Genomic DNA, 24,214 nt, shown 5'->3' with positions numbered 1-24,214 from the left:
TTATTATGGCTTACAGCAGTGATTATGGAGAAAGCACTATTGTTTTTAGGTTTCTGAAGTTGGATTCTGATGGGAATTTAAGGACTTATAGCTCTGGTGGGAGTAATGGTGTGGATGTTGAGACATGGGTTGCTATTGCAGATCAATGTATGTTTTTGGGTATTGTGGTAACATGGGCATCTATAGCTATAATGATACAAACCGATCGGTTGAAAAACGATAAAACCAGAATTTCTGATCGGTTGAAGAACGATGGATTTTTTTTTCTTCTCTCAGATTTTAGTAAGGGTATTTTTGAAATTAAAAAAATAAAATAATAGTGGGTTAACATTTTCACTAACAAAATGGACTAGTGTGTTTATTGAATTGAGGTGTTTGTGTTTTTTAAACATAAAGTGGGGGTGTCAGTGCTTTAAAGCCTCCATTTTGGGGTGCCAGTGCAATGTGGCTCTTATTAATAATGTGGCTTCTATATATTTTTTTCAAAATTTCAAAAATAATCATATAGTTATCTCTTTATTTATTTACCCTTTTGTCAAGTTATAGTACTTTTATTAATTAACTATACGAAAATATTAACCTTAAATCCATTTTCTTCTCTAAAATTAAACTACCAAATAAAGAAAAGATATGATTTTTCTCTTCTCTAAAAAAAACCACCTAATAAATGAAAGATGTGATTAAATAAAACTCAAAATAGAAACTAAATATGAGAAAATATCAAATATAATTCAATGTTGGAAATTGAAAATTACCTAACATATGCTAATCATTGTGTATGCTATCAAATTTCATATCAATTAGCATCTTATATGCTAATTTATTTGTAAAACTTCCAACATTGTGATTGTGGCAAATTTAAATGGAGCATGAGAGTTTCAACCATAAATGTGTGGTCCCACCAATCCCCAAATTAAATTCTCAGAAGAAAAAAAAATAAAATTTAAGGACAACACTTCTATTGAATATGAACCTTACTTGGAAATCTATATGGTTCATATTTTTTAGTGCAGTAATAAAACCCTCTTTAACAAGTATCACACTGCAGTAGAGATCATTGTTCTTTTGTTCTTGTGTAAATCCGATAATTACGACACACACACATATTCATTTATGATTTTATCTCAAATCACTGCTCCTACTGTTATAACTTAAATTTATACTTTAAAATAGCTTGTCTTACCATGATGCACATTTTGGTGGAGTTAGGGAGGAAGAAGCAAGATTTCAATAGGTAATTCATTCATAAACTTTCTTAATATGGGTCTTCATCACATGTTAAATGGGGACGACTTATACTCTTTCAAATCCAAAATTGATTATAAAATATATAATTGGCATTGAATATAGTTTCCATAAATGAGGGTAATGCCATCTTTTGACTTCTTAATTTTAATGAAAAGTAAAATAGACATTATAATTACATATTAACAACCACTAAATATAGTTAGAAGTGAGGGGGTAATTGTAGTTTCATAAAGAAGGAGGTTTGATTAGTAATAAAATCAAAGTATATGAGGACAATAGTAATTATCCCTTCTTTTTAATAAGAGATTTGAAAATCATAAAATTTAAATTTCTTTTTGGATTCTCACAAAATTATATCATACTATCATTATTATTGTCTCCTTAAAATTAATATGATCAAAGAGAGAGACTGTAAATTTCTTAGGAGGGCACATGTGTCCATTAACCTTAGGTCTCTATAAAAAAGTGAGGCCTCATTCCTGCTTTTGGAAGACTATTTTATTTCCCAGTCTAATTTATTTATTTTCTTCAATAAAATGATATTTTTTTATGGAGGGGATGTGGATATTACATATATCACCAGGGAGTGTTGAACGAACCTTTACTAAGAGGTGTTGGTTATTACTTTATAATAGAATTTTTTTTAATTAATTAATTAAATATATTTTTTTTGGGCTCATCCAGATCAATAATGTCACACCAAATTGAACCCCCACCCCCACCATTGATCACCGATGATCAAGTGATGACCATACCTTGCTTCAAATCAACGCTAGAACAAATTTGAAGTTTGCTTCGGTTCAACGCATTTATGGACTTCATTTTGTGATGAGGATAAAGTAACACCCAGCTGGGTTTATCCTCGGTCGAGACATGACTCTGGTTGAGAACGGTTCAATCATAGTCGAGACCGGTTCAGGGGTCGAACCCATCAATTATGTGAGGATAAATGAATTCTATAGTTTAGGAAATGAACGTGATCCCGTAGATTTCGGGATACGTGATCGTGTCACAACGGGTAACTACCACTAACAAAAGGTGGGCGATCGTGATAGGAAAGATAACTGTCACTATCTCCGAAAGAGAAGTAAAAATCCTAAGATTGAACGGCCACCGAGAAGAAGCGCAAACTAATCCAATGGTTAAAACCTATACAAATTAAAGTTTGACACACAATAGAAATATCTGAATCGTTATCCTCCATTATCATTTTTAATTCAAGCTTTGCAACTAACTAGAGCTTTGTAGTGCTCTATTGTTGACTTAGACTCGAGGGTGGCAACCCGACAGGTCTGTCGGGCCACATCTGACATCTGTTTTGCAAGGATCTTAGGGATGAACCGTTTGTGGACGCATTACTTTTGTAAATGTGTTGAACCATCAAGTGATAAAATGTAGGCCATCCTATCAAAAATAATTTATCAAGATTTCACTCGGACGGCACTGAACTGAAGCAAAATCCAAAGCTTTGACCTCAAGTTTCTACATCGAACATTCTTGAAAATAACAAAACGACAAATATTGCATGCTTAATTGCTGAATTGGACCTCTTAAATGATTTATCTCCGTCAGATTTTGTGGAAAGTAGAAGAAAAACCATCTCAGTTGAACTTGAAGAACAATTAATCAGGGAGGAAACGTTGTGGCAGCAGAAGTCTCAGGTACAATGGCTCCAAGCAAGTGATATGAATACCAGTTTTTTCCACTCCACAACATTACAGAGAAGAAACTATAATAGGATATTCAGGCTGCAAAAAGAAGAAGGGGGATGGACAGAGTCTGAAGATGAGATCACAAAAGAAGTTCTAAAACACTATGAGCAAGCTTTCTCATCAGAAGGAATTGATGAACAAGCACTACAACAAGTTCTACAATGCATTCAGCCAACAGTAACAGATGGAATCAATGCTGAATTGATGAAAATACCAGATGCTGCAGAGATAAAGCATGCTCTTTTTGCAATGAAACCATCAAAATCTCCAGGCCCTGATGACTTCCATCCTGGGTTTTTTCAAAGGTATTGGTCACTCATCTAAGTTGATTTGTGCAATTTTGTAAAAAATGTTTTCAGCTCAAGGAAAATTCACTCACCTATGAATGAGACCTATATTTGCCTAATCCCAAAGATCAGAAACCTAGAGAAAGTTGAACATTATTGCCCCATCAGTTTATGTGGAGTGGCATTTAAAGTGGTCAGAAAGATAATGGCGAACAGGTTGACAAAGTTTTTGGACCAAATGATATCACCATCCCAATCAGCTTTTGTTCCTTCTAGATCTATATCAGAGAATGTGTTATCAGCTCATAAAGCCTTTCACTTCCTAAAAGGCAAGAAGAAAGGTAAGCAGCGGTTTATTGGGCTGAAATTGGATATGTGGAAGGCTTATGATCACCTAGAATGGCATTTTATTGAAAGTGTGTTCACCGGAATGGACAAGGTTGGTTATGGAGTGCATCATGACCACTTCATACCGCTTCTTGATCAATGGATGTGTGGAAGGTTTCCTAACACGTACAAGAGGGGTAAGACAAGGGGACCCTATCTCCCCTTTCATTTTTATTTTATGTACTCAGGCTTTATCAACAACAATCCAAGTAGCCGATGAGGCAGGCCTAGTTGAGGGCATGCAAATTTGAAATCGCGGCATGGCATTGACCCATATGCTATTCGCTGATGACTGCCTTATGTTCTCCAACTTAAAGTTGGATGCACTATTCAATTTGAAGGAATGCCTAGAGAAATATTGTGCTGCAAGTGGCCAATTAGTAAACTTCTCCAAGTCCTCAATGATGTTTAGCTCTAATACCCCAACGCGGTTCAGGCGGTGGTTTTCCCGAGTATTGAAGATAAAATATGGCTCCCCACCCATGAAGTATTTGGGCCTCCCTACTCTACTTGGGCAAGACAAGACAGAGGCTTTCCAGGAAATGCAAAAAAACTTATCCAACAAGATACAGGGATGGAAGGGCAAACTATTGAACCAAGCTGGAAAAGAAGTTTTATTGAAATCAGTAGCTTTCAACCTCCCAAACTATGCTGGGTCACACTTCCTTTCATCTTCTTCATTTCAAAAATAAGCACAGAAGACTGCTGCAAATTTCTTTTGGGGAGAGCGAGAGGGGAAGAACAAGCAGCATTGGATAAGTTGGCAGAGGTTGAGCAAATCCAAGGAGAAAGGGGAACTAGGGTTTAGAAATCCAAGGCTACAAAACATAGCACTTTTGATGAAACTTGCTTGGAAACTGCTATATAACCCAGACTCACATTGAGCACAGCTGATGAAAGGGATATACTACCACACCTCAACTTTCATATATGCTCATCTAGGTTCAAATCCCTCCTGGGCATGGAGAGAAATAATTAAAGCAAGTGCTACCCTACTGAAAGGTCTGCGATGGAGGGTAGGGGTTGGATCTAAAATTAGACTGTGGGAAGATCTGTGGATACCAGTAGATAGGGAACGTGTAGCCATGGAAGTTGAATTTGTATTAGATATGATTGATGAGAAACAAAGATGTTGGAAAACAAATTTGATAGATTCTCTTTTTCCTCCCGCGGTCAGCAAAATAATACAAGGGATTCGGCTGAGTATCTACCAAAGAGAAGACCAACTTGTATGGGGGGGGGGGCGAGGAACGGTACCTTCTCAACGAAGTCAGCCTATCACCTCCTCAACAACCTCGAAGATGAGAAACTAGGAGCACAATCGAGCACATTTAGAAGAAGAAGATATGTTGAGGATGAGGTATGGAAGAACATATGGAGCTGTCACACATTACCAAAGATTCGAAATTTCCTTTTGGGGGGCATGTGCAAGAGGTGCAGCAACAGGGGAGGAACTTGCACTCCGACAAATTCAGATTGACCCATCATGTTCTCATTGTGGTTATAACCTTGAAACAATGGACCGTATTTTATTTGAATGTCAAATTGTGAAGGCAGTATGGTTCGGCTGCAGACTCACTTATATCCATCCTGCGAGCTCACCCTTAGTAGTTGATTGGATCAAGAGTTGGAGTAAGATAAAAGAAAGAGGAAGAACAGTAAGTAGCGCTACCCTCGGCCTTTGTTCCTTTATAGCTTGCCATCTGTGGATTGCAAGAAATGATAGAATATTTAAGAAACAACAAAGCTCCCCAATGGAGATAATTGAGGTAGCTCAGAGAGCACATGCAGAATTAGAGGAGGCAAGGGAGGTGGGAAGTAGGGAGGCGAGGACTCAAGTTCCAAATCCAGAAGATCATGCACAGTGGGAACCTCCTCCTCCAGGTAAACTTAAATTGAATTCAGATTTCTCATTAAGCAAAGAAACAAAGGCAGGAATAGGTTTCACACTCCGAGGACAGCAAGGGGAGATTCTGAAAGCAGTCTCGGAACCGGTTTCATGCTCATCTATAGAATAAGGTGAGGCACTAGCAATGAGAGCAGGTCTGTGGTCTGCCTGATTTGAAGATTTCAGCCACCTTATAGTTGAGTCAGATTGCAAATCTCTTGTGCAAAATATTCGGAATGTAAACAAACCCCCTCCCCTTTATTTAGCGTCTCTGGTAGAAGACATAAGAGATCTAAGTTCTACTTTTTTATTCTGCTTATTTTGCTATATTCCAAGAGCAATTAATGCAGCTGCCGATGTTCTTGCTAGAAGGGTCATGTCGATTCCGTGTGCGACGGGTTGGTCTAATTCCACTCCATGGCTCCAGGCACTATGCATGCCTGTATCCTCGTCTGTTTCACGGTTTTCTTCTGATTAGTGAATATCCATAAATAAAAAAAATTAAAAAAAAAAACAAAAAACAAAACAAAAAACAAAACAAAAAAAAAACAAAAAAAAAAAACAAAACAAAACGACAATCCCTTGGATGCATGGTGAGTTACATTGGTTTAACTCGAACACGGTCCGATTTAGTTCTAATCATTCTGCTTCAGCCATCACTCATTACATCCATGGTACCAAATGTCGGCGACATATCGCCGACACACGGCGATATGTCGCCATGTCGCTGGGGGGCGATACGACACCCCCCCGCGACATCGACATCGCGAGAAGTCGGCGATTTATCGCCGACTTCTCGCGATATATCGCTAACGGTCGAAATTTCGACCGTTTGCGATATATTGCGAGAAGTCGGCGATTTATCGCCGACTCTGGGATAGGGCGAAATTGGGCGAATTTCACCGAATTTCGTTAATTTTTTAATTTCTCTCTCTTCTCTCTCTTCTCCGGGCTTCTCTCTCTCATTTTTCGCACTTTTCACTATATTTTCGTCCGATCTTCGACATCTACGGGTACATCTTGCTTCCTTGTTGCCGGATATCACGTTGTTTCGTCGATCGTGCCGTTTCGTTCGTCGAGAGTTTTTTCGTCAAACAGGTAACCATTCTTATCCAAGTAATTTTTCACAAAATGCATGCTATATGATGTTGGATGATTTTGAAATTAATATATGTTGAATACCATGTGACGATCTCGATTTCACGGAGTCGGAATTTTTTTCCGAAAGTATTTAATTTTTTATTTTTGTGGGTAAAAAATGATATTTTGATTATCTTGTATGATTACTTTTTAAGTGATACGGTGGTTGTATGATGATAGAAAAAACATATGTGGAACTCCGTGAGCCGATCTATGGACTCACGGAGTCGAAATATTTTTTGACCGAAAAATAAGTTATTTTATTTTTCAAAAAATATCCCGATATTAATAAAAATATCAATAATTATGAAAAATGCAAAAAATAGGGAAAAATGGGGGAAATGTTTTGAAAATTATGGAATAATTATATAAGTATTTTTCAACTGTTGGTTGTGTTGCCCATGTGCTTCATCGCCGGTTTTGATATGGGCAGCTATTTTTATAATTATATCATACATGCAATATTCATAATTTCATATATGATTGTTTATATGTGTATAAAGTATAAACAATTATAATGATGTTGTTATTTGTTAATGTTATTTGAATGCACATCATCATGTCCGCTGGTGGGAGTGGGGGTGGGTCTTCCCGGGGTGGACGGGGACGGGACGGGGACGGGTCAGGACGGGTCGGGGACAACCGAGAGATCGCAGAGGAGGGAGGACCGACCCGGATGGCAATATTGTACGGCTATTGATGGAGACAAAAATAAAGCCGAGTGTAATTTTTGTCACAAAAGAATATACTCGGTGGCATCGTAGGTTCAAGGGTCACATCACTGGGAGTTCAAAGGATGTGACTAAATGCACGAGACCCATCCGGATGTAATCAAGTTACTCGGGATTTACAAAAACAAAAGGGGAAGAAGAAAGATGATCGAAGGAAAGTCAATAGAGCACTAGATGATGCGGTCGGGGGCCGTCATCATATGTGGATGATTCGATGATGATAGGGATGTTGATCTGTTGATGTGGACAGAGATGGGAGGAGAGGGATATGCGGCGGGCCATGGCGGAGAGCGGACGATTGCACCATCGGGAGCGGGGATATGGCCGAGCTAGAGCTACGGAGCTGGTCCATCTAGGCCTACGGGGGCTAGACCTTCGATTCCGGGGGAGGGGTGGTGTATTTGGCATGTTTGGCGGATCACGAGTCGGCGGGCCCCTCATACATCAGGTTCAGACCGTTCGGTGCCACTACCACGGCAACCATCTGATTATCCACGCCGTCCGGACCCGACCATGGAGCAAGATCCCGATACATTCGGAGAAAAGGGGCCAAGCAGCCCAAGATATCCGGTGCATGGAAAGGTATGGCAAAGAAGGTAAAGAAGGCAATGTCAAAGTGGATTTATTACAATCACATCCTAGCAAACACAGACAGGTCCATACTATACGAATATGATTGATACTATTGCGCGGCAGGCCACGGATATAGTGGTCCCAACCCTACGAGTTGATGACCACCCTCCTTCAAGAGGAGAAGCAAGAGCTGCAGGAGTATATTGATAGTATGAAACCCTTTTGGGATACTTATGGATGCACCATCATGTCCGATGGATGGACCGGCCCGACGAGAAAGTCCATCATCAACTTCATGGTATCCGTGATTGGAGAACTGTCTTCTTGAAATCGGTGGATGCTACGGTCATACGAAAGACCACGGATATATCATGGGTCTCTGCAGGATGTGATCGACCGGGTTGGTAGGAAGAATGTGGTGCAAATTGTCACCGACAATGGCTCCAACTATAAGAAGGCCGGTGAAGTGTTGATGGCTTCACCTGATTATAACCTTATGTGGACACCTTGTGCTGCACATTCAATTGACCTAATCTTGAAGGACATTGGAAAAATCAGCATTGTCCACAACACCGTTGAGAGTGCAAGACAGGTAACCAACTTCATCTACAATCATAACGTTGCTTTGGCAATGATGCGGAGATCATGTGGAGGTGAGTTGGTGCGACCTGGTCCGACAAGATTTGCGACAAATTTCGTCGCCTTGAGCAAGATGCAAGATAAGAAGTCGGACCTCGGATCCATGTTTGCATCGCAGAGTGGTTTGATTGGGCTGGATCCAAGTAAGATAACTATCTACTATTTCATCTTATAAATTATTATATTTATATTATGAGTTTATGATTATCTTGTATGATATTTATTGTCTATTGACTTAATGAGTTTGTGATAATTCAAAGCACGACCAATGGGCGCGCCGCACAAGACACAATATCATCCGATGATTTCCGGAGATGTGTTATCGTAGTGTTGCGGACCATAGATCCTATAGTAAAGGTCTTGCGTATGGTGGACTCTTCCTTGAGGGGACCCACTATGCCCCACTTGTATGCATCCCTTGAGCGTATGAAGGATGCTATAAAGGCAGCAAACCCTAGAGGACATCGGGCTTTCTTAGATATTGTCGATGCACGATGGACGCTCATCCGATGCATCCTCTTCATAGGGCCGGTAAGTAAATATTCGGGTTGTTGATTTGTAGTTGTAGACTTGTAGTCTTGTAGACTTGTGGGCTTGTAGAATTGTAGGTATTGGTACTTTGGTAGTTGGTACTAATTTTAAGCTTTTTAATTATGCAAGATATTTTCTAAACCCTAAGTATCAATATAGTCAACATTTAGGGTTGGACACAAACCTATTGGATGCCCCGATACGGGTGATAACGGTTGGAGCCGATGAGATGGTCCAATCATTTTGCCACAATGAGGTGAGACATTGGGAATTTCAAACGATTAGTGAGTTGTATTAATTGTTTAAATAATTTAGATAACCAATCAATACTAATGATTGTATTATTGCAGATCAAATTGTTTAGAGATGCATTTGGGTCTTTTAGTGGAGCTGTGTCTTTGTGCGGGCGAGAGAAACCATGGATCCAGGTTAGATACTTATATAGTTAGATCCTTAGGGCTTAGATGCATAAATGTTTTGAGTCTTTTGACTTTTGAGTTTCTAACTTAATGTTTTTGTGATAATGCACTGAATGGTGGTATCTCTATGGCAATAGTTCATCAAACTTACGAAGATTGGCGATCAATCCCGTCTCGGACTTGCTCGCCTCCGATGTGAGAGGAATTGGAGTACATTCAGCATGATCCACTCCCGGAGGAGGAACCGGTTGGGAAGCCCGTCTAAATGACCTCGTATTTATTCACTATAATATGAGGTTGAAGCCGCAATATGCCGGGGAGCAGGCTCGAATGAAAGGCAATACATCAATCTCGATGATATATTTGATGTTGCCGAAGATGACCAAGATCCCCTCACTCGGTGGATGTTGGACGTGAGCCGTATTGGACCAACCCGGAGGGAGGCCCGACCCAGAACTAGCTCAGCGCGGGTTAATGTGGTGAGTATTGGCCCCGAAGAGGGTCGCCATGCGGGCCCCCCGCCGATGAGGATTGGATGATGGCACCAGGCACGGAGGAGCCGCGGACAACACTCCCGATGACACACTCTCGCCTAGTCGACCGGTGGAGATGATGATGGTGGTGGTGGTGGTGTGGTGGTGGTGGTGGTGGTGGTGGTGGTGGTGGTGGTGGTGGTGGTGGTGGTGGTGGAGGAATTGGAGAGCGATACATGTTCCACTACCGAGACACAGAGCCCCCACCCGGATCCCGGGAGAGTCATTTTGATCTGCCACTCAGGATTATGATCATGTGGTGAGTACGCGTGGTCGCAATATCCCGATCGAGGCCGAGCCACCATCGGGGGCCCCTGACTATGTTAATCCTTGGGATGCGCGATTCGCAATGGGTCCATGAGCTTGGATGGTCCGTAGGCTCCACACCAGGTTATTGGCCTACGGGTAATTATGGTGTCCCTCTCCCTCCTTCGGATGGCTGATATGGGAATTAGTAACCCCTCTAATTCTTCGTATCATGGGAGCTTGGTGTCCCCTCCAGCTTCGACATGGGAGCATGATGCCCTCTCTCTCTTCACAATCGAGTCATTCTACCAACAAGGGCATCCTGGCTCGCGCCTTGGCCCTATTCTCACTTCCTCAAATTGGTTCTCACGCGAGTTCCGCTATGACCTATGATTACTTAGACAATTTTCAATATCGTGAGATGGGATGGTATGTGATTTGTTGGGGCATCATGGAGCCGGTCGGGATTGATCCACCTAGGCCGGGTCCGGCCGGTTTCGTTTATTGGTTGGATGACTTATGTATTCATTGTACAATGAATGTGACTTTATATGATTTGGTTTATGAGTTTTGTTTTAGTTTCCTTCGTCCCATAGTAAGCATGGGTCATTAGCAGTTTAGGTATGTTTTAGATCAAAATAACACTACCAATGTGTTTATTAGCCTCAAATTAGGCTACACATCAAATTTCAGTCAAAATGACCAAAACCCATCAATTAGGGGTTCGATTTTCATCGAACCCCTACCAAAAGTCGCCCGACTTTGGCGTCCGTCGCCGTGCGCTCCTTAGCGCCGGCGCCGTCACAACTATGATTACATCGTTGTGACCCATGAAGTTACCTTGCAATAAAAAAGATTTAAGAATAAAGAAGATAGCCGAAGCTGCTTAGATTTTTTTTAATATATATTTTGGGGTCTGTGCAGGTCTACAAAAACTTGCATCAAGATTTGAGTTCTAACTTCTAATGGTGGAACTTTAGCTTTTTACATTGGTTGAGGTGAAAACTGGAGAAGCCTTAATGTGACACATTGTACATTGCGATCATGGCGATGACAGTTTTGGTTGGCCCATTGATTGCGCTCATGCCTTCAAGCAAGCTGCACTGCTGCTGTGGTTGGTGGCTCTCCTAATTGCTGTTTCTGCTACTCGCACTCTTCACACGCTCAGCCTTGTGACTTCCTGCAATTAAAGAGAGGGACCCTCCCCTCACCCGTGAGCGGGTGTGTGTTAGGTTAATTGCTGGTGTTTGCCAATGGATAAGTTAGCAACCTCTGATTCACCGATTCACTCAGCCATGTAGGCCTATAATGAGTGACCCAATCATCATCCTCGTAGTCAAGCTCACTGCTTGGGATCTGTGGGAGCAACTATTGGATGATTGTCTGGTTGATCACTTGAGAACGAGCCTTCAATTCATATATTGGGTTTATGAATCACAGAACTTGCGGAGATTTGCTGAATAAAATGCTTTTGTTCCAAAGCCTACATTTGGTCACTTCCTACTTTACGGTTTCAATCAAACTCTGGGTTTTCATGCATTTATCTTTTGTATGTTTTGCTTTTATGTGTTGCGTTTGTATTTCCTGTGGAGTTCCTGAATGAATATTTCTGACTTCTTACCGAAAAAAAAAAAATTCTAGCATTTCTCTTAACCAAAAAAAAAAATCTACCATTTTTAATTCCAATTTAAGGGCTGCAAAACTTTTTCTTTTTTTGTCCCTATAGGGAAAGAATCTCACACATACCATCAAATTCACATGTAAGGATTGATCACAACACCTCTTAGCATGTTTTTGTATCAATTCTCTTCACAAATTTTGACATTTTTAATTTTTTAAGGTGTGTTTGGTATCCATTTTAAACTAAATTCTATTTTCATTTAAAAGAAAAAAAAATAAAAACCCTAACCTATTTTTATTTAAAAGGTACCGATTGAAAGAATTTTAGATGGGGTTGAAAAAAAGCCAAAAAGCCAATGCAGGTTGGTTGAGTGGTAAAAATCCATACTTTTCAGTAAGGAGGTTTTGGGTTCATTTTTTATTTTCAGTATTAAAAAACGCACCCATGCAAAAATGCTAGAAAACCTTCAACTTTTCAAGTCTAAGGGCAAGGATGTAACTACATAGTTGACGTGGGCCTCCCAATTTTTTCACAAAATGTGGTTACTTGCTTCATTTTCTCATTTTTTTTTTCTTCTATCCCTCTCAAATAATTTGTAAAGATAAAGATAATGTATATAAATGCTATTTTTCATAATTATTAAATAATTACAATTAAAAACATATTTTCAAAGAAGAAACAGTTATATCTCAATCACAAACTAACTATAATCTCTAAAATTTGGAGTTTATTCTTAAATCTTCTCCACAACCTGGTGTCTCTTACTCTTTTTGAATTTTTTTTCCTCTCACTTTCTTGATTATTTTATTTTATTTTTATTTGATTTTATATTTTGTCGCTTTCTCTTCTTTTCTGTTTTTTGTTATTCCTTTTATTTGATTTAATATTACGAATGCAATCTCTATAATTTATAAGGTAACTAACTATAATAATTGGTTGGGTTTGCATTTAGTCTTCTTATATTGAAATCTCTTTTTTTTTATTATTATTATTTTTTTATGTTGATTCTATAAGATGTTTTCTCCTTAACAATCATCATGCTTTAATTTATATTTTGTAAGCATATAAATGTCATTTAAATAATGTACCTATAGTTTTAATAAATGGTGGGTTCATGTCTGAATATGATAAAATAAATCAAAGATAAGATACACAGTGGGTCCCACATAGGCCACACATAGTATGTGTAGTGAAAAAATATTAGTGGTAAGCAATTTGGTCCGCTTAAGCAAGGTTCTGGAATCGAAACTTTGTGGATGCAAAAAATTCCCGCTGGGAGACTCACCCACCACAGCTAGGTGTGCGACCCGGGTCGAACACGGATTAGTCAGGACAAAGCCTTGAAAACTGGGGTTGGCAAAAAAAAAAAAAAAAAAAAAAGTGTTCCTTTCAATCGAGAGGTGATCAGGACTTGTTATTATTTATCCTTCTCTCCCAAAATGTTGAAAAATAAAATAAAATAGAATAAATTAAAAAAACAGTCTACAAAATTTCAAAGTCTAAATTGTTCGTTCAATAGGGTGGAAAAATACGCAAAAGCTCGTCTATTAATGTAGCATCAACTTTTCTCACTCCTTTTATTTTAAAAGACCTATTTTTTTAATAAAACCTTGTAAAAAAGGGAGAAAAATGATAAATGTATGACCCACATTTTCATGTTTTTCATGAAACCCTTCCTTATGCCCTCATACCACAACCAATGGGTCTCTCCTATTTATTTTTACTACCTTTTTTATCTTGCAAAGAAAAGAAGGGTAATAGATTTTTATTTTATTATTATTTTATCCATTATAAAATCTGGGTCAAAAGCTTATTATATTATTGTTCAGACAACTCATTTAATATTCAAATGTAAATTGAGGGTAAAATAGTAACCATACATTCTTTTTTATGAATTATATTATTTATCCATTTTGTCCCTTCCAAACTCGCATTACTGGTTTTCAATATCATTGTCACTTTTTATCAATTTTTTGTTTTGACATACTAAACTTTTTTTTCATTCCATAATTTATTCTCGACAAAAGTTACTAAACAAATTTTTATTTTTCAGATGAATTCTTGTTTTCATTTATTTCAAATAAGCAAAATAAAGAATGAGAATTTTTAGTGAAGAGGCCATGTGCTTGACTCTCTTTGATAGTATATGTAATAATTCCCTACCCCGTGGTTACCAGAAAAAGAAAAAAAATAAGTTCCTTACCCCCTAATGTAAAACTCCCAATCCCCTCCCCTCTCATCCAAAAAATAAAATAATAATAAATAAATAAAAAAAAATCACACATACATGCATGATCTAATTAATGATTTGCTTTGAGCATTAAGGCCATAGGACTGGGGATCCATAATCTTAGGGGATGGGAAGGGAGGGTGTGAAAGATTTGGAGGGACAATGTGAGGGTTAATCTGTAAATGCACCCTCTTATTTAGCAGATTCTTTGATCCAAGTTTATTGGGTTTATCTCAATCCAATGATTTCCAATCTATCTTGAACTGGCACCAGTCACTTAGATTGAACTATGATGTATAACCTGTTTTATTGGGTCATTTATGTTCATTCGCACGATATGATTTTGGGGTGTTGTTCTAGGGTTTTCTTTTTTGATTATGCTAGGGTTATAACTTGTTGATTTTAGTCTTTTTACCTTAAGAGGAAGAAGCACAGTCACTAAAAATTGTTTTCAATTAAAAACAAATGTTAGCCCGTTAGCATATGCTACATAGCATGGAAGCGTTTTCTACCTTACTTTAAATGCGACATACCCAAAGCTAAATTTCAGCTTTAATATAATAAAAGTTGGGTGACTCGGGTCTGATTGGGCTTTTCAAAATTGAAACTATAATGAAAGAATCACTTTTAGACCGGAATCGTACTGTAATGACAACTCTGTAACGTTTCACGTGCTTGATTCACTATTAGCAGTTTCACCTTTGACCAGATTGACAAAGTGCTTTCATTAATATAATAACTTCAAAATCAATGACATATCTTTTGTCATTACATATTTACATCTCTCTAACTCAAAAGTTAAAAAGTTAAATCCAGAGAAGCACGTGTAGTGTCCTACTCCTCTCACGCGGGTGTGGTGTTGTGTCAGTTCTGTATTGTCTTTGACTATAATCTTGTACGTCTATTAGGAATCCATCCTAAACAGAGCAAATCCCAATACTTAATTGCCTAACTAATTTACATTAATAAGCGTCTTGTTCATGGGGATTATACAAAATATAGTATCTCTAGACTCTACACACATGCAAGTGCCTACTACCTACTTGATTCAGATTTTATCACAAAAGTTTTGCATTTGAGAAGCTTTATGTCTCTATGCATCGCACGTGTCATCTTTACTGTAATTAATAGTAAAGAAGTTTCTTAAATCTAGAGATTTTTAACATAAATTTAGAAGGATAATGCAAATTTGGATTTCAATTCATTCATATGTATGGAGAAGAAAATTTTAATTTTATATGATTATATTTTATTAATTTGCGATAATTTACATTTATAGACGAGCTACTGTAATTTTTATGAGGGATATTAGTACGCAATTTTAAAAAGGAATTATTTTAATTTCTTTTAATGTCCTAATTTTAAGTTATTAAGTTTACTAAATTAATTGACGAACTGAATCGAAGGGAAAGAGGGAGGGAGGGACTAGGGGGTGGGTGGGAGATGTGGTCCCTACACACGCAGGGCGGCTGATGAGCGAAAATTTGCGACTTTTGTGGGGGGTAGAAGGGGAATTATGCCTTCTCTCTGCACACAGCTCACCACGTGTGGGGTCGAGATTAGTCTCTGCGTGCATCTCCACAAAAGCCTCACGCCTGCCGCCCACAGCCGTTAAAAATATTCGGATAAAATAACAATAAATCATCACAACAGAAATCTCACGTGATAGCGTCTGACATTTGTAGTGAGACCGGGAAATCTAAGGGTCCACTGTTTTCCACGTCAGCAGGGCTTTGGAGGTAGAGAATCCTATCCCAACTAACTAACTTGTACGGTAGACAACAAAGTGAGTGTCCCGTGCCCAGTGTTGTGTTTTATCTGACCCACTGTGGTGTTGGGGGGAGTGGATTATTCTATCATGCCAATACATGCATGCATAAGCACACATACATACATACATACATGGATGCATGCAAATGGATGTGGATATATGATGTATCCATCTTCTGATTGATTGCGGAAAACCAATGGGCTACGCAATTGGAGATGAGTGGTCCGAGACGACCGCTTCATTTCCCGCCAAAGGCGCCCTACGAGGAGGTGGAGCCCACACGATGGTGTTGTTTTCCCGCCAAACCGCTGCCATATCGCGCGGTTGCTTCCAAAGCTAATCTGACTGACAGGTGAGCCTGACCCGATGGACCCAATGGATCCAATGGACAGGTGTATGACACATATAGCCCCCCCCCCACGAATGACGTGTATACTTGCCATTTGTCACCGTTCCTGCCGCTTTTGTAGCCTAAACGAGAACGAAAACGATCGCGGATCGCGATTGCTGATGGTTTTCCAATTATAGCACACTTTCCCAAAACTTAGTAAAAGGAGTTAATTTCCTCATTACCAAAAATGGAAGAAGATAAAAAGGGATTTTCTTACGGCTTCCTTCTTCTTCATACCTTTTGTTATTTTCTTATCTTACCAAGGAATAAATATAAATACAAATACCTTAGTTCATGGGACAGTTCTCCACGAGTCTCTTGCATCAATTTAACCTTCTCCAACGACCTCCTGACCTGCACTTCTATGTTAAAAAATAAAAAATTAATTTTTTTTTCTTCTATTAGTTACAAAAATAAATTTTATTTTTTTAATCAGAATAAATTATCTCTTGACTTTGAACTAATGATAGTTAAGATTGTATCACCGAAATTATACATTCTTGCGAGGAAAAGATATATCAAGAATAATCGAATGTATACTTTGTATCATTCCATTTTTAGGTTGTACATGTATAGAGGAGAAGGTGGGTTAAGATTTTCTTAGGCCCACGAGCTCGATAAGATTCTCTTATTGTTACCAATATATTGAAATAAAGTTTTATATATTTATTTAAAAAAATAAGTAACCATCTAGATAGATTCATGAAAATGATGCTTACAAAAGTGAAGGCATAAGTGACATTTGTAAAAACGAAGGGAGAGATTGACTGATGAAGAAAGTGTGGCAAAATTACTAGTATAAGCCACACTCCCAGAGTTCTATTTCTTTCTATGCATTGTGTTTTGGATTTTATCCTAGAAGCATGCATGACTTACACGATCAAGTTAAAACTCAGTGAGGGCTCCACTATCTACTATTTTCTTAGCTTACCAAAAAAAAAAAACTACTATTTTCTTAGCATGACTTAACTCCTAAGTGATATTAGTTATATTCAGTTAGTTATTTGTGGAAATTATAATAATAACTCAAAACTAAAAGCATGGTTGAGGATAAGATAGATAAAACCTTGATGCGTCTCAGTTATTACACAGATGCCGACTAAGTTCCTTTGAGTTCCAGAGACGATGAATTTTACAAAAAGGGTTAGACGCAGCCGACTCGTACGCCGGGCAGCCGCCTCCGATGGCTAAGTCAGACAGTGAACAACTTAAGATCCCTTGCTAGGACTACACAAAATTATGTTCAAAATGTATTGGATGCTTATTGGAGGAGTTAGTCCTTGTTTAAATAGTGTATGTGTTACATTTTCAAGGTTGGACAAGTTTCTCCGACGAAAGCCGTTATATCTCTCTTGACTACGCTCCCTTGTTGTCTATCCCGCTTAATCATCCTTATAGTTGACCTTCTATCTAGGGCGTTGTTGCTATATAGGTCTAGCGTAAGTGATGCTCTTCCTTAGTTAGTCGATGAAGGTCCCAACTGAGTATCGGGTTTAGCCCAATTCGGGTCTAACATTGGTCGGGTACAAAATCTCCCGTATCAGGATTAAATCGAAGTCGAGCTAGGCAGAACTAGGTTCATTCTAGGATCTCAATATATTAACTTAAACTAGGCTGGTCAAATTAATCTTAATTCATCCTTTAACACACCAAAACTTTGTTCGGTCGTATGGAGGATCCTATCACTTAGGGCCAAACCTTCACACCTATCATGATTTTGATATATAGATAAACTTGGATTATGTTGACAAATAATCACTCATTAAAGGATGAAATATACAATTTACCTACTTAATTTGAGTATCATAAATCACTATTCAAAGGACCTGGTTTACTATGTGAGATACCTTCTATGAAGGAGACGCATGAGATTGTTAAATCAATGGGACCTCTAAAAGCACTTGGATCGAGTGGGTTCCCACCTTTATTTTATCAAGAATATTGGGATGTTGTGTAGATGACATTCACAATTATATTGTAGATTTCTTTACAATAGGGAAAATGGCTCCAGAAATGAATAAAACACTCATTTGCCTAATACCGAAGTGTTCCTCTCCAGAAAGAAGTTGAGCATTTCGGCCAATTAGCCTATCCGATGTGGTATTCAAGACCATCTTAGTCAAGAGACTTGCAAATGCCATAGACTCTTTGATTGGCCCTACACAATCTGCATTTGTGCCAGGAAGATTAATCTCTGACAATATTTTAATGGCACATGAAGTGTTTCATTTTTTGAAAAAGAAGAAGAAAGGTAAAAATAGATTTGTGGCATTCAAGCTCGACATGCAAAAGGCATATGACAGATTAGAATGAGTCTTCATAAGCAAGATATTGATCAAATTGGGATTTAGTGAGTCTTGGGTATCTCTTGTGGTGGAATGCATTACTTCAGCTAGTTTCAAACTTCTCTTTAATGGATTAGTTGAAGGTGAAATTGAGCCATCTAGGGGTATCAGGCAAGGGGACCCTTTGTCTCCGGCTATATTTATATTATATTTACAAGCTTTATCAGCTGTGATACAAAAAGCAGAGGAAATGCAAGATCTGGCAGGATTACAGATAAGAAATAGAGGGCCCAAAATGACACATTTGATGTTTGCCGATGACTGTTTCTTGTTTTCAGAAGTGAAGTTAGATGAGCTGTACAATTTGAAAACATGACTGGACATTTATTGTCAAGCTAGTGGTCAACGGATAAATTTGAAGAAATCAAGGTTGACTTTCAGCACAAATACACCAAGTAAATTTAGAAGATGGTTTTCAATGGTGTTGAAAGTACCATATGGGGAAGGACCTTCCAAGTACCTTGGGTTACCCTCAGAGTTTGGAGAGTCAAAAAAGAAGATGTTCAAAGAAGTTAAAGAAAGGGTGGAGTCAAAACTGTAAGGGTGGAAAAATAAACTTTTGTCTCAAGCAGGTAAAGAAGTTTTATTAAAATCTGTAGCTTTTGCTATACCCAACTTTGCTTGCTCACATTTCAAACTACCAAAGTCAACTCACAAGGAGCTGAAATCAGAGGCTACTAATTTTTATTAGGGAAAGCAAGAATTTAGCAAGAGTATACACTGGATCAGTTGGGCGAGAATGTGCCTGCCCAAGTCTAAGGGGGGGGTCTAAGTTTCAAGGACCCATATTTACAAAATTCAGCTCTCTTAACCAAAGTTGCATGGAGAATTTGGTCCAACCCCAACTCTTTATGGGCAAACCTTTTAAAGAACATTTATTTCCCTCGAAACTCATTCATGGAGGCTAAGTTGGGTCAAAGCCCATCATGGGCATGGAAGAGCTTGTTGGAAGGAAGGAAAGGTCTTAAAGCTGGACTATGTTGGAAGATAGGTACAGGAGATACCATAGATCTATGGGTGGATAACTGGATCCCAACTTTACCAAACTTTAGATTGAAGTCTGAAAAACTAGAAAATTGCCAAGTATATAAAGTTTTAGACCTCATTGATCAAGTGAACAAAATGTAGAAGAGGGAATTGATTTTTTCTATAATGTCTAGGGAGGAAGCGGAGGAGGTCCTCAAAATTAATCTAGGACTATTTCCCCAACAAGACTCTCAATTTTGGGCAGCATCTTCAAATGATCATTTTCAATGAAGTCTGAATATGATATACTTTGCAAACAGAAATTGGAGGAATTAAAGCAAAATGTCTCTTCTTCACGACAAAAATCATGGCTACAGGTGGATGATGAAGTTTGGAACTCAATCTGGTCATGTAAGGCTCCCCCAAAAATTAGACAATTGTTATGGAGGGTGTGTGTGAAAGGCCTAGCAACAACTGAAGGCCTTCGAAATATGAATATTGATGTGGATCCATGTTGCCCTTGTTGTGGAGCAGATGTTGAAATAGATAACCATATTTTCTTGGCTTGTCCTTTTGCACGTGCGGTGTGGTTTGACTCTCCGTTGCCATTTGTGGTTCCTCCAGATGAAGATGTTGAAGTCTATAAATGGATACAGTCATAGAACTCTTTGAAAAGTTCTACAGGAAGAGATTTCGATCAAGTTTCCAGTTTTGCGGCTTTTCTAATATGACAGATTTGGATTTCAAGGAATGACCTCATATTTAACAAGAAGATCATCTCCCCACAAGAGGCCATTTGATAGAGTGGTATCACAATTTAGAGATTTCATAGAAGCCAACAAACCACTTGTGAGGGGAATCTAGATACAACAAAGGGTTTGGTTATAGCTCGCAATGTTCTTCTATAAATAAAGTTCTTTACCAACAAAAAAAAAATCACTATCCAAAGTGGGCAAGTTAATATAATTATAATTTTTCCGGTCAAACTTAAGTCGGGACCTATTTTGTTTAAAAATTATAACAACTTTCTATTGAGATATAAATCTATAATTTGAAGAAATATTAAACAAACATTTTAAAATATAACAGAAAATGACCTTTTGTGTGGCATGCATCATGCACAATTCTTCTCATTATTGACTAAAAGAAGCTTTTTTTTAAAATGAAATAAGTATTCGTACTTAACACGTGAAGAGAAGGCTACAAAGATCGATCCTTTTATTCCAAGGAAAATAATATAATATTTATGCAATTTTTGCATGTTTTGAATTTTTAATAATTTTGAAAATAAAGATTGCATTATTTCTTCTTCGACGCTGAAGGCCCTGCGAATTTTTGTAAATGATCACAACTGAGAAAGATTACATGTAAGAATTCTATTAAATTTAAGTCGGATCATTTTCATTATATTGTAATAAATAAAATGTTTAAAAGTAAAAATCATGAACAACTCTAAAGATATTTGTTTTTTTAATAATTTTAATCAACTTTGCGTAGTTAATTCTGGTTCAACATAACCATGCCCCAAATGAACAACTCTACATAAACAAAATTATATTCTTACATTGCTAGAAAGACATTTTTAACGTCGACATCCAGCAAAACCTTTTTAATTAGAGCTCAAAATCTAGTAATTTAGTTTACCAAAAAAAAAAAAAATCTAGTAATTTAGAGTTGAGTATTGACTTGGACCTGTTTCTTAAATTCTCAAGTAATACTGTAAAACCTCTTACCAGAAGAAGAAGAAGAAAAAAAGAAAAAAGAAAAGAAAAAAGAAAAGAATTGTTGTATATGTAAACAGGGGTATACTTGTCTTTTTACTTTAACTTAGGATTGGGTTTGTCTTATGGGTTAGTTTGTAAAGCAAAGTGGTCTTTTCAGCCTTATGTTTGTATACCATGTATTTGGGGGTTTAAGGCATCGATTCACAAGACTTGCTCATACGATTCTCTCATCTTCTCACACTCGTTCTCTTTGGTTCTTGCTCTTGATTTTGAGAGTGGTGCTTCGGTTGTGCCCTAGTTCTTCATCTTGAGTGATGTTCTGATGGAGGTTAATAGCATCTGCTATTGTTTGCGTTGAAGGCACTGGCTGTGGTGTTCTTGGCTCTACGCAGGAAGGGAGATAAGCTTTGGTTGGACTACGGTTATAGGTGTAGTCATTCCTTGGTCTTGTGTATTCTCTCTTGGTCCATGTATAGAGTATTACTTAATGATTTAGGACTGTAACCTTGTTTTGCTATTTGATGATTGCATAGTTTGTTGGGTGCTCAACTCATCCTTGAATGTAGGTCTTAAGAACCGAACCAAATAATATTTGTGTGCATGCTTGTTATCTTTTTTTCTTGTTTCAATTCTGCTGTGCATTTAGGTAAGATTTCTTAACAAAAGTATACTGTAAAACCCTCAATCGCTATTGTGTCTTTTATATTGTGCATCCACATCAGCACAGATGTCGATTCGATGGGTGATGTCGATTTTCATTTCAAAATTGAATTTCTTGGGTTCAAGTTTTTAGTTAATGGTTTCTACATTTACAAAGTTGATCAATTAGAGTGACAAATTGAGTATGTGACCATTTTGATACCTTTCGTACGGTTTTCTCTTCTTATTCGATTAGGGGGTACTTCGTTGTTTCCCTTCATGGTAAGATCCATCTCAAAGTGTTTTAGAAGGAAGGAAAATACTTAAATCTGGCTTAGTATGGGTTGTGGGGAATGGAAATTCTATAAGAGTTTGGGAGGACCAGTGGATCATCTCGAGTTCAGATTTCAAACTGAGAAGCTACAACAGAGATCATAGAAATATTTGTTGGGTTTCTGATCTAATTGATGCAGGGTCTAGAACCTGGAAGGAGGACTTAATCAAGGAGGTGTTTGATCAAGGGGATGCCGAGGCTATCTTGAAGATGAAGATTTCCTTAATTCCTAGGGAGGACAGAATTGAATGGGGTCCGGCGAGGAATGGAAGCTTTTCTGTGAAATCAGCATACCATCACTTACTCAATATCAGGGAGAAAGAAAAAGTACAACAAGCCTCAACATCGGGAGAATCCAGTAGAACAAATATTGATTCTAGAGTATGGAAAAATATATGGACATGTCATGCGGCTCCAAAAATTAAAAACATGTTATGGAGAGTGTGTGCTAGGGCTTTACCGGTGGCGGAGGAGCTTTCCAAAAGAATCGACAGTTTTGATCCGAGCTGTAGCAGATGTGGAGCTTTGGAATCAATCGATCACCTTCTCTTTGATCGTGATTTCGCCCGAAGAGTATGGTTTGCATCTCCCTTTTCTTTCTCTCCTCCGGTGAATCCTCTGATGCATGATGCGATTTCAAATTGGAAGAGATGCCTACCTGAGGAGAAATCAGATTTCAGAGAAGCATCATCTCTCATCGCATACATATGCTGGAGAATTTGGAAAGCCCGAAATGACCTGGTGTTTAAGGGATTACAATGGTCTCATGAGCAGGTGGTGGAGAAAGCAGCAATGGAGGCAGTGGAGTATTCCAGAAGCTTCACCTCTTCTCTTCGGGTTGCAGATCGTCTTCAAGCAGAAGAATCGTCTAGAATGCTGGTAAGATGGGCTTTTCCTCCTTTGGGCTTCGTCAAAATCAATGTTGATGCAGCTCTAAGTGAGGGCGGAAGTGGGCTGGGCCTCGTTTGCAGGGATTCAGATGGAAAACCCATCACAGGGGTTGCGATCCCTGCCTTTTTTGACTCTATCCTGATGGGCGAGATGCTGGCTATTAGAGAAGGTATTTTGTTGGCTCTAGAGGAAGGCTTTGTTAATGTCCTGGTGGAATCAGATTCGGCGAAGGCAATCGAATTTGTGACCAACAGGGAACTGATTCCAGTGGACATTCAAAACTTAGTCTGGGATGTCGTGAATCTTTCCTCTAGAATTACAAATATTTCTTTTTTTCATGTTAAAAGGGAGTGTAATGCTGTAGCAGACTTCCTTGCTGGTAAGGCTGTGTCCGTAGCGTGCCGGACTCTTTGGCCTATGTTAGATCCTAGGTTTCTTGATCTTTGTAATCCGGATGCCTTGCGTGGGTCACGCGTTAATATATAGACCCTTTTCTACCAAAAAAAAAAAAGAAAAAAAAAAAGGTAAGATCCATCTCCACTGCTCAGCCGTGGAGTCTTTGGGTGAACAATATAAAACTCATCTTATGAGTGTACACTTTTGCTCTGTATTATTAACAAGGAATTATCCTGAGAAACAGAAAATTGCACCATTTTGAGCCTAATCAGAAAACATTCGAATTCGAATTTTCAATGAAACCTAATAATGGAGCACACACTACGGCTTATATAATGAAATTCCCAAGGCAATGGTAGCCAGGGAGTTGGGGGCATTCGTACAATTAAGAGATGGTTATCGCTTTATAAACATTGATAACTTGAAAATCTAGTAAAGAGGGCTATCAAAGAAATTTTGAGATACACAATCAAAGATAAACTAGACTTAAAAGGTTGGACGGGGATCCCTCATTCCTAGAACACCCATAAAAATAAGAATCAATTCAATTTGTTATATCCACCAAAGTGGTC

General features: G+C 38.3%; 1 protein-coding gene across 1 annotated transcript; it reads left to right on the top strand.

Annotated features, from left to right (window-relative positions):
• Positions 1-5: 5 nt before the first annotated feature.
• Positions 6-23,732, top strand: LOC149012533 (uncharacterized). Its single transcript, XM_089157626.1, has 5 exons — positions 6-147; positions 2,821-3,265; positions 3,320-3,771; positions 5,330-5,518; positions 22,495-23,732. The coding sequence occupies exons 1-5, from the start codon at positions 6-8 to the stop codon at positions 23,730-23,732; spliced, it is 2,466 nt and encodes an 821-aa protein (XP_089013752.1).
• The last annotated feature ends 482 nt before the right edge of the window (positions 23,733-24,214 follow it).

This window comes from Hakea prostrata, chromosome 6, assembly GCF_041222555.1.
Source record: "Hakea prostrata isolate BN-2017 chromosome 6, UWA_Hpros_2, whole genome shotgun sequence".
Classification (NCBI taxonomy): Eukaryota; Viridiplantae; Streptophyta; class Magnoliopsida; order Proteales; family Proteaceae; genus Hakea; species Hakea prostrata.
This window is presented reverse-complemented; position numbering and strand designations above follow the sequence as displayed.

What these genes read in the sequence shown, in the direction of transcription:
- LOC149012533 (XM_089157626.1), top strand. Translation starts at nt 6, where the DNA reads ATGGCTTACAGCAGTGATTATGGAGAAAGCACTATTGTTTTTAGGTTT. An exon ending in TCCTAACACGTACAAGAGGG is followed by an intron (nt 3,772 to 5,329) that starts GTAAGACAAGGG and finishes GTTCCTTTATAG; the next exon opens with CTTGCCATCTGTGGATTGCA. An exon ending in GTGGGAACCTCCTCCTCCAG is followed by an intron (nt 5,519 to 22,494) that starts GTAAACTTAAAT and finishes TAATTGATGCAG; the next exon opens with GGTCTAGAACCTGGAAGGAG.